The sequence below is a fragment of the Diadema setosum genome, chromosome 18, assembly GCF_964275005.1.
Source record: "Diadema setosum chromosome 18, eeDiaSeto1, whole genome shotgun sequence".
NCBI classification, from domain to species: Eukaryota; Metazoa; Echinodermata; class Echinoidea; order Diadematoida; family Diadematidae; genus Diadema; species Diadema setosum.
This window is the reverse complement of record NC_092702.1, coordinates 32239820-32256543: the sequence shown is the minus strand read 5'-3', so window position 1 is coordinate 32256543 and position 16724 is coordinate 32239820. Positions and strand designations below refer to the sequence as shown.

The 16724-nt window shown below is 38.0% G+C and overlaps 1 protein-coding gene across 1 annotated transcript in view; it reads left to right on the top strand.

Annotated features, from left to right (window-relative positions):
• The window catches only part of LOC140242147 (tRNA (34-2'-O)-methyltransferase regulator WDR6-like), a 50152-nt gene that overhangs the window by 13674 nt on the left and 19754 nt on the right, over window positions 1–16724 (top strand). The window contains exons 10-12 of the mRNA XM_072321911.1: window positions 7884–8043; window positions 14428–14579; window positions 15150–15265. Of these exons, the coding sequence (XP_072178012.1) occupies window positions 7884–8043; window positions 14428–14579; window positions 15150–15265 (428 nt within the window). The remainder of the gene's footprint in view (window positions 1–7883; window positions 8044–14427; window positions 14580–15149; window positions 15266–16724) is intronic.

Here is a 16724-nt window from a genome sequence, read left to right as displayed (position 1 = left end):
GTAACTATCAAAACCTTTTGAGGTATCCTAATGAAACTTGGCATGTATGTGTATTAGGGGGTGAAGTTGTGCCTATCAACTTTTGGGTTTACATGCTCAAGGTCAAAGGTCAAAAGGTCAAGGTCAAATACATAAGATTTTACTATTTCCATCATATCTATGCAATGCCAGAAGATATTTTCTTGAAACTTAGTGTATACATGTATTACTCAATTAAGATTCTCTGGTGAAAGTTTGAGTCATGAGGTCAAAGGTCAAAGGTCAAAAGGTCAAGTAAAAATATTAAAACTTCACCTTTTTTCTCTGTACCTTGGAAATTGTTCAAGGTCTCTTCATGGAACATACATGTACTGACTGGCAGTGATTATCTAGAGAATTTATGGTTCATGGGGTCAAAGGTCAGGGGTCAAAGGTCAAGGGCAACACTTCAAAATTTTACTGAATATTTCCCTCATGTTTATGCAATACCAGCAGGATTATTTTTTTTTTTTTTACACTAGGTGTATGCATGTTTAACCTAATAGAGATTCTCTGGGAAGTTTTTTTTTTTTTCTTTTGTTTTTGCCTCAAAGGTCAAAAGGTCAAAGATCAAGTGAAAGTGCTGAACTAAGTGTTTCCTCCATATCTAGGAAGTGGCTCAAGTTATCTTGAAACGTACTACGTATGTATGCATCTTCTGCCTGCCTGCTTTATGCATCTTCTGCCTGCTGCTGCTTTTTAGCATTCCTCCCCATTTCCAACATTTTCGTATACTTACAAGTTTTCTGTAAACTTATCCTTTACTTTGTATTTAATGAAATTTATGTATGTACACGTACTGTATTCAATTTGTGTAATATATTTATATGTATTTGTTGGAAATGAAAAATAAATGAATGAAAAAAATGAAAATGACAGTGATTAGCTTATGAATTTTAGGGTCAAAGGCCAGATGAAAATTGTAACAATTTACTATTCAATACAGAAATTGCACTTTTTCTCCATACCTTGAAAATTTCTCAATGCATAAACGTATGAATGGGTCAAAGTCAAGTTAAAGTCCGTAAATCCCAAATACATGCTCTCCTACTTATCCAATTAAACCTAGGTCAAGGAAGGTGAGCATTCATCACATTTGTGACAAACTTGTCATTTTAACATTTTGCCAATTTTGTAAAAATGTAATCACACATTGTCCACATGTACTATTTAGACCTATTAGGAGAATCATGCATTATGGCGGAGGCATACCAGTCGCCATAGCGACATTTCTAGTTGCACTCTTAGTCTTTGATTTCAAGTGTGACTATGTTTTGATAAAGGTATAGAGACATTAAACCCCAGAAAAGGCAAATGAAGGTGGTCTGGATGACAATAAAACTAATCTCATATCCATTCAAAAATCAAGTAAGTTTTATAATTATGTTAAATGCTACTGTCCTGAATGTCAAGTCCAAGAATATGTTGAAATCAACACTTGCATTTTTTTTTAAAGAAGCATGTTATCATGGTGACTTACATTGGCCTATTACATTCAATTACTCAATATCCTGCATGTTTGATTGTATGTAAACCTCAAAGCTAATTTTCTGGAAATTATGTATCATTGGATGGTTTCCATGGAGTCTGGCAGATCTAATGATATCAAAACCTGTATGTATCAATTTTCAGCAACTGTATTGAGGTTTTCATGGTGGGAAGCAGTGTTATAATTTGGGTTAGAATGTAGCCTTAGGTTAAGGCTAAGTCTAGCCTCGTGTACCACGAATTAATGTATTACCGAAGATGCACATTAGTTGAGGAAGTGGCAATTCAGCTGAATATCAGGCTACTTTGAAGTGTATGTAAGGAAAGTGTTTGATGGCAATGTGTGTGTATGTATGTGCATGTGTGCATGCATGTGTGTGTGTGCATTTGTGTCTGTGTCTCTGTCAGTGTCTGTGTTTGTGTCTGTGTCTGTGTTTGTGTTTGCGCCTGCTTTTCTGCAATGTCTGTGTTTAAGATTTTTTTTGATATTATTGTGGGAAAGTTGCCAGTAATCAACATGTCTACAAGTTGTATAAAACCAACCAAATTTTTTTTTTTCAACTTTCACATAATGATGTTTGTGATGGTTTTTCTGGATCAGTGGTGATGGGTGTTTACTAATGTAATGTATTCCACAGTAATATGTTAAATTCAATGTGAGGATTTTGACCAGGTGATCTCTTATGAACTGTAGAACCATGCCAGCTCTTTACACCTCTGATGTTTTCCCTGAATGTATTACTTTAAGCCTTTTGTTAGATAAACAAGATAGAATGTTACAACATGAATAACATTGGGTGAAGATTGAACTGTTCTTTTGTATTCATTTTTATGCCTCCGCCAACGAAGTGGCCGGAGGCATCTGATCCATCTGATCCAGCACCTTACAATGCAGCACATCTATATGAAGGTCTTGGTTTCACTTTATTCAGACTTCGGGAATTTGTGATGATGCATGCAAAGGAAACGAGCCAAATAGCTCTATCACACACACACACGCACACAAATCCAACGCAATAAATTGTTGATGGTTTTGCAAGTTCTGTTTGATAGCCAACTGTATGTTTTCCATCTGAAGAGGGCTGCATACCTCTACAGAGTTCATAATAACAAGCATTGAGTCATTGAACTGTACATGTCTTTCAAGAAGTGAATTGTTCAATGGTGTGATCTTTCTCCATCACGCTGGTTCAATCAAGTAGCATACTGTACACATGAATGTATGCCATTTATACATGCATAAAAGTTGCTATATATGAATGACTGCAGATCTGACACTGTAACAGAATGACTGATCACATTTATATAATCATATATAATATATATATTCACATACATTGTATATATTCATATAATCATATATTCATATATTCATATAGTCCTATATGTACACGTGTAGTATGGACCCGTTGATCATTTGTGATTATTTGTAATTATTTGTAATTATACAATTACAGACAAGCCTGATTTCCCATAGACCATGTACAAAGTACAGCCGGGCCAAAGGCGGGGCCTAAGGCCGGACCCAAGGCCACGGGCCTTAGCCCGGAACTAGGGGCCCAGAGCCCAAGTGGGCCCAGGCCCAGGGGCCCAAAGCCCAAGTGGGCCCAGGCCCAGTGGCCCAGGGGCCCAAGGCCGGGCCGAGGCCAGGAGCCTAAGGCTGCCACCAGACTGAGACCACTAGGAGTACCAGTCATTACTTGCTGTGATAATGATGTGACAGGCCTGTGCATACACATATTATGTAAATACACTGTACAGGGCTGTGCATATTATACACTGTACACTAACTATACACAGCCCGGTCGCTGTATAAATCGCGACAGGGCTGTACCTGAGCAGCCCACAACACAGAGCAAACACAGAGCAAACACAAAGCAAATTTTACGATTGCACTTAGTTTTGATACTTGACATCATTTTTTGTCACCTCAACACATCAAAGACAATCTTTATTAATGAGACTTCATACCGTTCCTGTTTTCCTGGGGTTATTTTTGGGAATTCTGCGATCTGGGTACTATTCGTAAATCTAACAACATGTGAAAATATCAACTCCTGATCATGTAACGTGCATGTGTACATTTCTGTGTTCACTGCTGTATTCCATGAACATGAATTCAACAACTACTGTTATATCCTGTAATATGAGCTGCCAGGACAAAACTCACATACGCTCTGATTCTGTATAGCAATCACTTTCAAAGCAATGTATTGATACATTTCTGCCAGCTAAAAATTCTTAAATGTTGGTTCACCCATGTGAGCGGGTACAGAAACTGAAGCCTAGGTGGTGGGTTAAGCAGAATTGCTGCTGTCCTTGCAGTCCCACTCATATGTTTTCATGTTAGTCTAATGCTAGTTTGTGGCAATAAGAGAGTGTGCCAGGCAGTTTGCCAAGCAGGGATTCAGCTGGATGTCGAAAGTGATTAGCCATTCTGATACTTGAATTTAACAATACCATGTAACAATTCCATACCACCTAAAACCCCAACCCTATCAAATTCTTTAGAATTTCTGCTATCAAAACAATGATTGGATAATCTGCAGACAAAGTAGATTTTTTTCTGTCACAAATCTGCTGTTACTGTGTTATTACCTCCGCCAAGGGGGAAGGTTATGTTTTCGTGACCGTTGGTTTGTTTGTTTGTTTGTTTGTTTGTTAGTTTTTCATAGTTAGTTAGTTTGTCTGTGTGCAAAATAACTCAAAAAGTAGGTAACGAATTTGGATGAAACTTGCAGGAAAGATTTAGATTGATACAAGTAACAGATGATCAAATTTTGGTAGTGATCTGAGAATTTTGGAGGAATTTATGAAGGATTTTTGATATTTTGGCAGGTAGGGTCAATGAACTTGGGAGTTCAGGCTGCGCGTATTTGAGGTTTGCATGCGCGCACTAAAGTGCGTGCTCTAGTTTCTGCTAGGGCGAGGCGCGCCGTACAGCTGAGGGTTTATGACGTAACAAAGGCTTCTATATTGGGAAATTGGGCGACTTTCAGCACACAATGCTATAAGTATGTATGGGTGGAAATCACTTCTATGGAAGAACAAGATCAGTGGTGGAAATGAGCTGCATGCTTGGCGGAGGTCTGCGCTCTCAGAGTGCTTCTGTAGTTTTGAATGTCTTCCTCTGTGAAAAATGTGAAATCAATGAAAGGAAAAAATATGGTACCTGGTAAATATTAATAGCTGTGCACATTATTCACACATGTACTATACAATGACAGTAGCATATATTCACTTACAAAAAAACACTGATACATGTAAAGGAGTTAAAGAATCAGCAGACATAGTTTTACAAGATGTATTGCAGAGTTCAATTAGTATTAGTATTAGTAGTAATATTAGTAGTAGTATTAGTATTAGTAGTAGTAGTAGTAGTAGTAATAGTAGTAGAAGTAGCAATGATAATAATAATGATAATAGTGGCTACTTGTATAGCGCACAGGTCCGCTTTTTAGTGCTCATGGCTCTTCATAAATGAAAAGATAGATATAACACATGTTCAAACATGACAACAGAGAAGAAAATGTCAAACAACAACAAACACATACCAGATAAAGAATACAATTGTTCCGAACATTATAGACTGCAATTATAGTCCTCAGTGTGAGAGGAATAGGTAAAGTTTTGAAGTTTGGATTTGAATGTTTCTGTAGATGACAATTATAGCTGTACACACAGAGAAAATGTTCCAGTTAAAGAGGAACGTAGTCATACAAAGTGAATGTATTTCACATTTTTCAGTATTTTCAATCTTTCATATCCATATGCAATGGGCATAATGGACTCATTTGCATATCATTTGCATAGTATGCTATCATGGGGTGTGAAAGTATGCTGAGTGTTGACATATAGGTCATCCACTCATTGTATCCCCCGAACAGAGTTCGGAGGATACTATGGATTTGGCCTCGTTGCGCCGCATCCGCCGCAGAGATTTTCTTGTGAGCACTCTACTGGCTGCAGTTCTTTTTAGATCATCTTCAAATTTGGCATGAAGGTGTGTTATGGTAAAACGAAGACGCCTATTGTTTTTGGTGATGGTGCCCTCGCTTGTTCCATCTTTATACGTGAAAAAGTAAATTTAACAGGGTCTGTTTGTGTGTGCAACGCTGGCCTTGCTTCGTGACCAATTTTTTTTTATGCCTCCGCCAACGAAGTGGCCGGAGGCATTATGTTTACGGGTCGTCCGTCCGTCTGTACGTACGTCAGTCCCATTTTGTTTTTGTCGATATCTCAAGAACCGTGTGGTGGTTTTACATCAAACTTGGTATGAGGGTATATCCTGGGGGGATAATACTTTATTTGGATTTTAGGGTCACGGGGTCGAAGGTCAAAGGTCACAGCTTATTTTGTGGAAAAAAAGGTTGAAAATTCATGTTTTTCTCCATATCTCGCAAATGGTTCAAGGTATCTTCATGGAACGTAGTATATATGCTTGTTCCAATGGGCGTGATTATCTAGGGAAGTTGGGGGTCATGGTTCAAAGGTCAGGGGGTCAAAGGTCAAGGTCAACTCCTCAAAATATCACTACTTTCCTTATATTTATGCAATGTCTGAAGGTTTTTTTTTTAACTTGATGTATGCATGTATTACCCGATATATATTCTGTGGGAAGTTTCTTGCCAAAAGGTCAAAGGTCAAAAGGTCAAAGGTCAAGTGAAAGTGCTGAATTGCACTTTTTCCTCCATATCTCAAAAGTAACTCAAGGTATCATCATGAAACTTACATATTTATGCATGTTCAACCTAACAGTGATTCTCTTTGGAACTGTGAGGTCAAAGGTCAAAGGCCAGGTTTAGATAATGCTATTTTCCCATTTGATACTGAAATTATACTTTTTCTCAATACCTTGAAAATTACTCAATGGATAAACTTATAAAAGGGTCAAAAGTCAAGTAAAAATCATCAGTTCCCCAAATACCTGCACTCTGACATTTTTAATCATTCATCCAATTGAACCTAGTTCTAGGAAAGTGAACATTCAGCACATTTGTGGCAAACCTGTCATTTTAATATTTTGCCAATTGTGTGAAACTGTCATCACACATTGTCAAGACATTGTACTATAGACCTATTAGGAGAACCATGCATTATGGCGGAGGCATATCAGTCGCCGTAGCGATATATCTACTGTAGTTATTTGTTTGTATTATTTTTTTTTTTTTGTTACCACGCCACAACTACTGGTAATAACAGCGTACTACATTTTTACAGATAGTGTGCACCAGTACTAATGTCATTGCAGTAAAACATTCATCATTTGCTTTTTATGATCAACACCATTAGCCCATGGAAAACAAGTCCCGAGTATATTCGGGCAAGTGTCTATGGGAAATGTGTGTTACAGCAAAATCAACGGGTGAAGAGTCATCACCATGTTCGAGACTTTTTATTCACTGCAGGCTTGTGTATTATAAGGCCCAGAAATAACTCCTACAATGTATGTGTCCTCTACACAGTGCAAATGGGGTGACTGGGACTTGGAATGTGATGAAATTGAGGAAGGCTTATTTTAATAGTTAGAGTGTAGAAAATATTGCCCCTGAAGATATACTATACTAAATATGTTCTGTATTATTTTGGAGGTTATGCTATGACAGAGTTTTATTGACAACTACTAAGCTTTATCATCACTTGATCTTGACATGTGACAATAATTATCATACATCTTTCAGTAGTGTCAATGTGCTGCCATTTATTTTACACAGGTATGATACCGCACCACTTTAAACTTGGTAGTCATCATATCACTTAAGACTTTAAGACCTTTAGAGGTATGGCTGAATCACTTATGTTCTAGGTGGTTTGGAATAACTTTTCAGTCAAAACCATCACCTGGGCTCTCTCTGTTTCATGATCACAAGAAACCTGTATGCAAGATGGGTGGGATTGATAATGTAGAATTTATTGTCATATTCTGGAGTCAATTTAATAGTCAATATTGCAAACACATTGTATCTGTTAATTTGCAGTTGTGCAAATCATATAAAGCATTCATATTCTCTCATTCATGTAAATCTATACAGTAATACCAGAAATTTCCATGTGCATGAAGCCAAGTTTTGCAAAGGTTAAATGCTCATTAACCCGTTGAGAACAGACTGATTTTGCCATTCCAACACGCATTTCCATAGACACCTGCAGGAGTATTCTCGGGACTCGTCTTCAAGGGGTTAAAGATTTTGTCTACACAATGCACTGAATGTCAGTCACCAATTGGCAAAAGTTTCATGCTGCGAATGTTTCTGGTTTTACTGTACCAGTGAAGATTTAAATGTGTGTCCTTGTGGTATTTCATTACTTTTTAGATGGTCTGTATTTATCATGCAGACAGGAGGGTAATTATTCCTCTTTTTTCCGAATATTTCCAGCTAACTGTGCTATTGAGACAATCGAGATTCAAACGCAAGGAAAGCATCTTGCAGAAAATCCTGGTTACCATGGGAATGGCAGTCCCTCTGAATCAGAGCTCGTCCCGAGGAAGGTTGTCATCACGTCAGACAAACAGCTTCTAGTGATGACACAGGGAGGGTAAGCATTGCCTGGTCATCAAGGACATCATTGGAATATGTGTTTCTCCATGGTGGTATCATACGTACCACTTTAAATCTCGCATATAGAGAATTACACCCACAAGTTTCTTCAGGTGACTCTATATTATAGAAATAGCGCACGGCACGGAGTGCGATAGTGTAAGTGCAGTGCATGCGAGGTTTCTTTAGATTGGTGCCGCCTCTGTGTACGCACCATCTGAAGAAACCGAGCATCCACTGCACTTACATTGTCGCACAACGGAACAAGTGCGCTATTTCTTTTAGAAAATAGCGATTAAAAATGAATAACCCTCCCCCCCCCCAAAAAAAAAAAACATAAAAAATAGAAACAGCATTATACACGATGAATGATAGACAAATTTCGGCAACGCGATAATGCCAGGTAACGGCAGTCTAAAGGCCACCTCACACTGCGATTCTTGCGATACGATGGGATGCATGTAGCAACGCAAGTGTTCGGTTACTACGTTAGATGAAATAATGATACACAAACTCAACGCAACTTTACGAGCGTGGTATATCACTTTTTTTGCGTGACATCTGCACTCCCGTGCAGTGCGCGAAAAAAGTTGAATGCCACGTGACGTGTTTTGACCAATTACCATGCTTGAAATCCGCTAGCTATTTTATAATTTGTGATTGTTGTGTATTTCAAAATGGAATATAACATTTTCCTATGGAACAGTTACAAAGGATGCAATGTTATCATGCGAGGGGTGCCTGAAAATGATGGCGAGTCTACAAATGCTGTAGTCATCGATGTTGCTGCCAGCGCAGGGGTTGCCGTGTCTGAGGCAGATATCAGCACCAGCCACCGCGTGGGGAGGCCTCAGCCCAATAAAATGAGACCTATTGTTGCGCGTTTCGTACGTCGTGACCTCCGCACTCAGCTCCTTCGTAGTAAGCGTAAGTTAAAGGACTCGGAACAACACAAGGACATAATGATCATGGAGCATCTGTCCCCTGGGCGTGCCAAGCTTCTTCAGGCTGTGAAGCAAGACGAGAACACAGAGAAAGTATGGACAATCGATGGGAAGGTGCATTGCACTCTGAAGAGCGACCCGCACAAGAAGCACATCATTCACGGCCCGGATGACCTCTTCAAGCGTCTAGGATGGAGTGAGGACAAGCTGAAAAAGTCGGGTCTCTTCCTCGACATTTCGACCTAGGAATTACCCGGCCCTCTTTCATCTACAGGTTTAACCCAGATCTCATTTATAAGTTTGAATGTTAATGGTTTGCAGAGTAAACTCGATATTGGAATTTTGGACTTACATTTGCAAGCATATGATGTAATCTGTCTTTTAGAGACAAAAACAGACACACCAGATCTGTCTCAATCTCATATTTGCGGTTTTCAGTGTTATAGTATGCCAAAATATTCCAATAAACAAAAGTTTGGTGGGTTTCACGGTATGTGTATTCTGATGAAGAATCATATTTTTAATTGTTCTGAAAGAATTCATGCAACAGTTTCTGAATCAATTTTATGGGTCAAGGTAAATAGTAAAATTTTAGGTTTTGAGTTTATTGTTGGTGCAGTGTACTTGCCATGTGAGGGATCAATTCACCATTCTAATGAAGTTTTTGACAACCTGGTGCAGGATATTATTGATATTAAAAGTAGATATGATGCACCCTTTTGTTTGCTGGGTGATTTCAATGCCAGGACGGGTTTGCTTGATGATTTTTTAGATGTAGAGGATGTGTTGACAGATCAGACTGGATTAGGCTTTTGTAATGATGCCTCTGATATGCATGTAACTACTGATGGCCTAGATATTCCAACTACTCGTTATAATACTGATGTCCATGTAAATAATAATGGAAAGTCTTATTGATGTGTGCCAAAGTTTTGATCTCAGGATTGTTAATGGAAGAATAGGGGAAGATCAGTCTGTCGGAAAATACACATGTTTCAACAAAAATGGTGGTTGTAGCACCATTGATTATGTTATTGTATCTCGCCAGTTATTTTCTAGCATTACACATTTCAGTATTGATGTATTTGATAAATGTTTGTCAGATGTTCATTGTCCTGTCAGTGTGACCTTGCAATCGGAAAATTCTAAATCTGCTGTGAATGTCGACACTGTTTTTAACAATTCTCAAAACGCTGCAGTAGACAACGCAGTTTTAGATTCACAGCCTAATGAAAGTCAACGTTATTTATTATTCCAGTGGAGCAGTGACAGCGCTGCAATATTTAAACAGAAAATCAAGGACTCGGCTGAGCTAATGTGTGAAAATGTGGAATGTTTAGATGGGAATGCAAATCAAGATAGTATTGATTTTTGTTACTCACAATTATGCAATATGTTCGTCAGTGTTGCACAAGATGTTGGCATTTGTAAGTGGAGACAATCTCGACATAATATAAACAAAAATGAGACTGTCAATAAGGATAAAAACAACCATCAGCCTTGGTTTGATGCAGAATGTAGAGCTGCCCGTCAGGAGTATTTGAATGTTAAAAATCGATTAAAGAGGAAGCTTAAATTTCTGGACAGGTCAGGGGCTACTTGTCTATTGAATCATTATGAGTCTACAGGAAAGCTTTATAAGAATTTATTAAGACATAAAAGAAGGGCATTTCATAGAGATTTGAATGAATCTCTCCGTTCATTACAGGCATCAAATCCGAAAAAATATTGGCAATTACTCAACAGTAATAATGAACGCAAAGTAAAGAAAACAGGAAATGTTTCATTAGGGGATTTTGTTAATCATTTTAGTCGTTTAGGTAATAGCCAAGAGGACCAGCCCACAGGCCTGGAAGATAGTATGGGTACTTCAGAAATTGTTGAGGCAGATGGTCCCTTGGATGCCCCAGTCACTTTGGAAGAAGTGGTACTAATGATTAAGAAACTTAAAAATTCAAAAGCTTGTGGAAAAGATTTCATAAGAAATGAATTCCTTAAGAATTGTCCCGTAGAGATGCTTCATGTGTTGGTAAAGTTCTTTAATGTGGTACTGGACAGTGGTATTGTTCCAACTGAATGGTGCATAGGGATTATCATTCCTATTTTTAAGAATAAGGGTATAGACACAAATCCTGATAATTATAGAGGAATAACTCTTCTCAGTTGTCTAGGAAAACTTTTTACTTCCATTTTGAATCATCGAATCTCAGAGTTTTTCGAAGCAGCTAATATGTTAGGTGAAGAACAGGCTGGCTTTCGTTCTAATTATTCTACAATTGATAATATTTTTGTTTTGAAGACTATAATTGATGTTTATCTGCAAAATAAAAAACGCTTATACTGTGCATTTATTGATTACAAGAAAGCATTTGATCTAATTGATAGATCATCTTTATGGTACAAAATGTTGAAGATGGGGCTTAGGGGTAAACTGTTTACTGTCATTAAGAATATTTATGAAAGTGCTAAATCATGTGTGGCGGTTAGGGGGGAGATGTCAGAGTTTTTTACTTGTAACATTGGTGTACGACAGGGTGAAAACCTTTCCCCGCTTTTATTTGCCATTTATCTGAATGATTTTCAAGAATACATAAGAAATTCATATGGTGGACTTAAATATTTGGAAAGTGAGATTTCTTACCACCTGGATTCTGATAATGTCAAAAAAGTTTTAAATCTTTCTTGTTTACTTTATGCAGATGACACAATAATTTTAGCAGAAACTCCGGAGGAGTTGCAAAAAGCTCTTGATGCTGTAGATAGTTATTGTCAGACATGGCGCTTGACTGTAAATGCAAGCAAGACTAAAATTGTTATTTTCTCACGTGGGAAGGTTAGAAGAATTCCTGAATTCGTTTATGCTGGTGATCCACTCGAGGTTGTAGATGACTTTGTGTACCTTGGAGTTAAATTCAATTATAATGGTAGTTTTAAAAAGGCAATTTCTAAACAAGTCACACAAGCTAGAAAAGCACTCTATAGCATGTTGGTCAAGGCTAAAAAGTTACAGCTCTCTGTGGACACACAGTGCCACCTATTTGATCATCTTGTTTTACCTGTTTTACTCTATGGTTGTGAAGTCTGGGGTTATGAGTGCATAGACCAAATTGAAATTTTCCATAGGAAATTCTTAAGAAAAATTTTGCTTGTGAACAAATGTACTCCTGATTGTATGGTTTATGGTGAAACTGGACGTGGAGTAATTTTGAACCATATTAAATGTCGAATGATTGGATTCTGGTTGAGATTAGTCAAGGGAAAAGAAACCAAACACTCATGTACAATTTTCAAATTTCTTCTGCATTTACAAGGAGACATACACTCCCCGTCAAAATCACAATGGTTATTATCTATCGCAAATATTTTTTATTATGCAGGGCTAGGGAATGTGTGGTTAGCACAAGGGGGTGGATTTAGTGCTGCATGGATTTCACACACCTCAAAAGTTAGACTTTTTGATATGTTTATTCAAGAGTGGAGAGCAGCAACATGGTCAAATAGAATCTGTACAAATTATAGAATGTTTAAGGATAATTTGATGTTAGAGAAGTATTTACAAGTCTTGTGTAAGAAAGATTATATTACATTAAGTAAATTCAGATGTAGATCTAATGGATTACCCGTTAATAAGGGCAGGTTTGATGCAAGCCTGACAGATGAATTGCATTGTACTATTTGTTCATCCGATGATATAGGGGATGAATTTCATTATATTTTTGTTTGTCCCTTTTTCAACAAAGAGAGATTATTGTATTTACCAAGTAGCTTGACGGCCAGTAGACCAAGTGCATTACATATGGCCAAATTATTCAATTCAACTAATGCTTGCCATTTGAAAAAACTCGCCAAATTTGTCAGAATTATTATGTTTCAGTTCTCTTCAATACCAAAGAAGAAAGACAGTATTTTTGTAGAAAGTAAAGTAGATGTGAATGTTTGTACACGTAGTGGTAGAGTAGTTAAACGTCCTTTACGCCTTGTTTTGTAAACATATCTATTTATATCTGTTATTTTCACACGTACATGTACATTATCACTTATATTTTTGTATTCATATATTGTAAATATGTTTGTACTCTCATACCCCGAGAGGGGGTCGATAGAGTCAATAAAATCTTACAAATCTTACAAAATAAATGCAGATTCAAATGTTTTCATTCTTGTGTTTGTGAGTGTTTTTGTCCTGAATGAAAGACTGACTCTTAAAAGTGACTTTCATTGAATTCAGATAAAGCAGGATAAAGGATGAAGCAAAAGATAAACCCAAAGCATGGCGCCGTAGTATTAAAGCCATTTATTGAATTGCTTGCTTACTTGCTTAATTCGAGTGGTGTTCTCGATCCACCATGGCACTCCCAGTTTGTCTGTCCAGCATAGCAGTCTTTATCTCGGTGTCTAGACCAGTGTCTCTTTTAAGCATGTGTAAACAAAGTTGATCACTGGTCTGCCTGGTTTCCTGCTCCCATGCTTGGGCATCCAGTGTATCAGTTTGGAAACACACTCATTGCTCTTGAAGCAGTGGCCGGCAAAGCGAAGCCTCCTTATCTTAATCTTTTGGCTTATTTTGGATAGATCCCTATACAGTTCTGTGTTGGTCATATGTTGCCTCCGGGTAACATTTTGAACGACTCTTAGCATGCATGTGTAGCAGCCATCAAAATCTTTAGCAATTTTAGCAATTCATTGAATAATAGTGCATAATTTGTTTGATGCAGATCAATACACATTGACTTCTTCACACCTTCAACCCTTCATGTCTGTCCCCAAGCACTCATCTCTAAACTTGTCAAGCATTTATATCAGCATTCAGTAATCCATCCAAATTTGACCTACCAGTAGTTGTAGATAATAAAGCAAGCCCAGTCAGGTGTAGAAATATACCTCAGTCCAACAAGAAGGCCATGGCAACACAATAGGGATTAAGGGATTAGATTATCTCTTTACATTGATGATGAGTTTCTAGATATCTGTGCCAATTGATGCCAAAATCTCTCCAGCATAAATGCCAATCAGCTCACAAAGCAGAGTAAGGAGTTAAAAAAAAAAGTGTGATGTAATGACACAATAGGTGCAGTCAGACTGGCAAAGGATCAAGAAGTTGAACCCGTCGAGGAAGAGTCCCGAGCATACTCGGGCAAGGGGCTATGGGAAATGCGTGTTGTAGCGAAATCAATCTGTCCTCATCGGGTTAAAATTGCAGTCTTTAAGATCTCGAAGTTTTGCCAGTGTGACTGCAAACTTTCCGCAAAACTTCTTGTGAAACTTCCCTATCCAACTAGGGATATTTCCCCACTCCTGCCAATGAGAGTGTTTACATTGTGACACTATGTGCTTATTCTTTCCTGACACATACAAGATTGTGACATAAATCTTTCTTGTAGAAAATGATAATAATTCCAGAAAGTATGAAGGTAGAATTGTATTGTTATGTTTTGCAGTTACATCTGTAGCTGGTCAAACTCCTCTACTACATGGAGGTTTGTGATGCATGATGAGGAATACCAAGGATACAACGTCATGGCTGCTGCACCCTCCACCCCTCTGGTTGCCATTGGAAACATCCAAGGCTCTATCAAGGTCATTTGGTTTGGTAGGTACCTTAGACCCACTCTCATTGCGGAATACTGTGACATCAAACATTGTCCTACTCATACTGTCTGTTCACACTGTAGTAAAATGTCCTGATGTTAGAAATATTGCAATGTTGTGCCACCTTAAATAATGCATATGCATAACTGGCTTGCCATTTTGCTGCACCCAACTACAGGTGTACAGCCATGGCAAAACAGTAGTCTTGTCATGGAGATAAATCTAAACATTGAGTCAAAGTCGTGCAACAAAATATACCGGTAAGACATTTTCTGTAAATTATAGGTAGGCCGTACCATTGGCAGCCACATTTGATGCTTTTGGGAATTTCACATACTGGTACGTGCAAGATCTTGCACTTATATGAAGGTACCAACTAAATGGGCTTTCTCAATGCTATCCCTTCATATAGTTTTCATGAAATAATGAGAAACCTTTTTTTTTTAATATTTCAGGTCATGTTCATCTCATGGTTACCTGTGTATAAATTTGTGATTTGTGCTGTGACCTTTAGCAAGGTCAATAAATTCTTTAAATCACTTAAGCAAAGCATTGCACCTACTTTGTCCAGATTGTCAGGATACACTAACAACTGAGATTGAGACCAGCACCAATGGGATGAAAGTCATGAGTGTTACCTGGGCAACAGACGAAGATCTGATGTCTTCCGGCATGGATGGATGCCTGGTAAAGAATGCTGTCATTTCCTCTTGAATTGCTAATGTATGCAACCTGTGTGTGATGTGATCTGACAGTTAACCCTAAAAGGGCCGGGGGGGGGGGGGGGAGGCGGAATCCGCCCCCCCTCGACGTTTCGCGCTATAATTCTGTAACGCGAGAAGGCCTCATCGCGAGGCTTCTTGACTTTCTTCGTTCAAGTCTCGCGCAACTTTTGAGACCAAATTTGCAACGTCCGCGCATACTTTTGCGAAGCCACGCCCATTTTTGTAACGGAATGTCGCTCCAAAACGGGCACAATTTTGTGATTTTGTGTACATTTCCTATGGAAAACAGTGCTCTGTCATGAAAGGCATAAAAACCTGATTATTTTTACAATTAATCACTTTCATTGATTAATTTTGTGCTAATTATGGTAGAATAGTGGTCAGTGACAATTTCCAATGAAAAAACAAAGAAAAAACAAAAGTTGAAAAACAAAGAAATACATAAGAAATTCTGAAAACAATAAAATACATAAGAATTGAAATGAGTTTTGGAAGTTTTTGTGATGTACAATTGTTGAATATGCTAAAACAGATTTACAGATCAAAAATTAGACTCTCAATGCTTTTAATTAAGCTAAAATATCACCTTGAGCTTAATTTGCATAATTAATTAATTAAAATTAGAAATTGATTGTTTCAAAAAATCTTATAACACAATCTTGTAGATTATGACGCGAATCTCACGCATGCAAAATTTCATCGCGATCGCACCACCGATGGCCTAGATCTCAGGGGGGGCGGAATCCGCCCCCCCCGGTCTGAGCATAGCCAAAAAAGCCCGGCTCCTTTAAGGTTAAGGTGCTGGACTGCTCATTGACAACATGAGCAAAATCGATCATATGGGGAAGAAGACACAAAGATGAAGGTGAAATTGATCCTCAGCTGTAGTCAAACAGTTTTGGATGGTTGGCCAATAGGTCATAGAGGAGAGACAGATTACCCAATCCTTCCAAACTTGCATGAGACAAAGTACATGTTTGAAGGTTTGCAAAGGTTTTATGACTTACATGACATTAACATTAAGTTATGTAAGTAGTAATAAACTCACATATCAATCCTTTCATATTATCATTTCTAACAAGAGTGAAATACTGTATACGCCATATATTTAGCGAGTCTAAATTTCCACGAATCGGGACTTTCCAATGATTTCGCGAGTGGTTTGATAAATTCATGATCTTGGAGTTTTGTACTGAATGGAGAAATGTATATGTGTGTGTCACAATCATATTGGGATTAGGGTCAATATTTTTGCGTGTCTTTAACTTCGCGAATAGCACCTTACTTGCGAAATTCACGAAAATAAAGACCTCACTAAGTATTTGGCGTATACAGTAAAGAGGGCAAAAGTAGTGATTAGATAGGGAGGAGTATTACGTTTGTACCTGGCTGCTCACTACAATCTGACATGCATTTTTCTT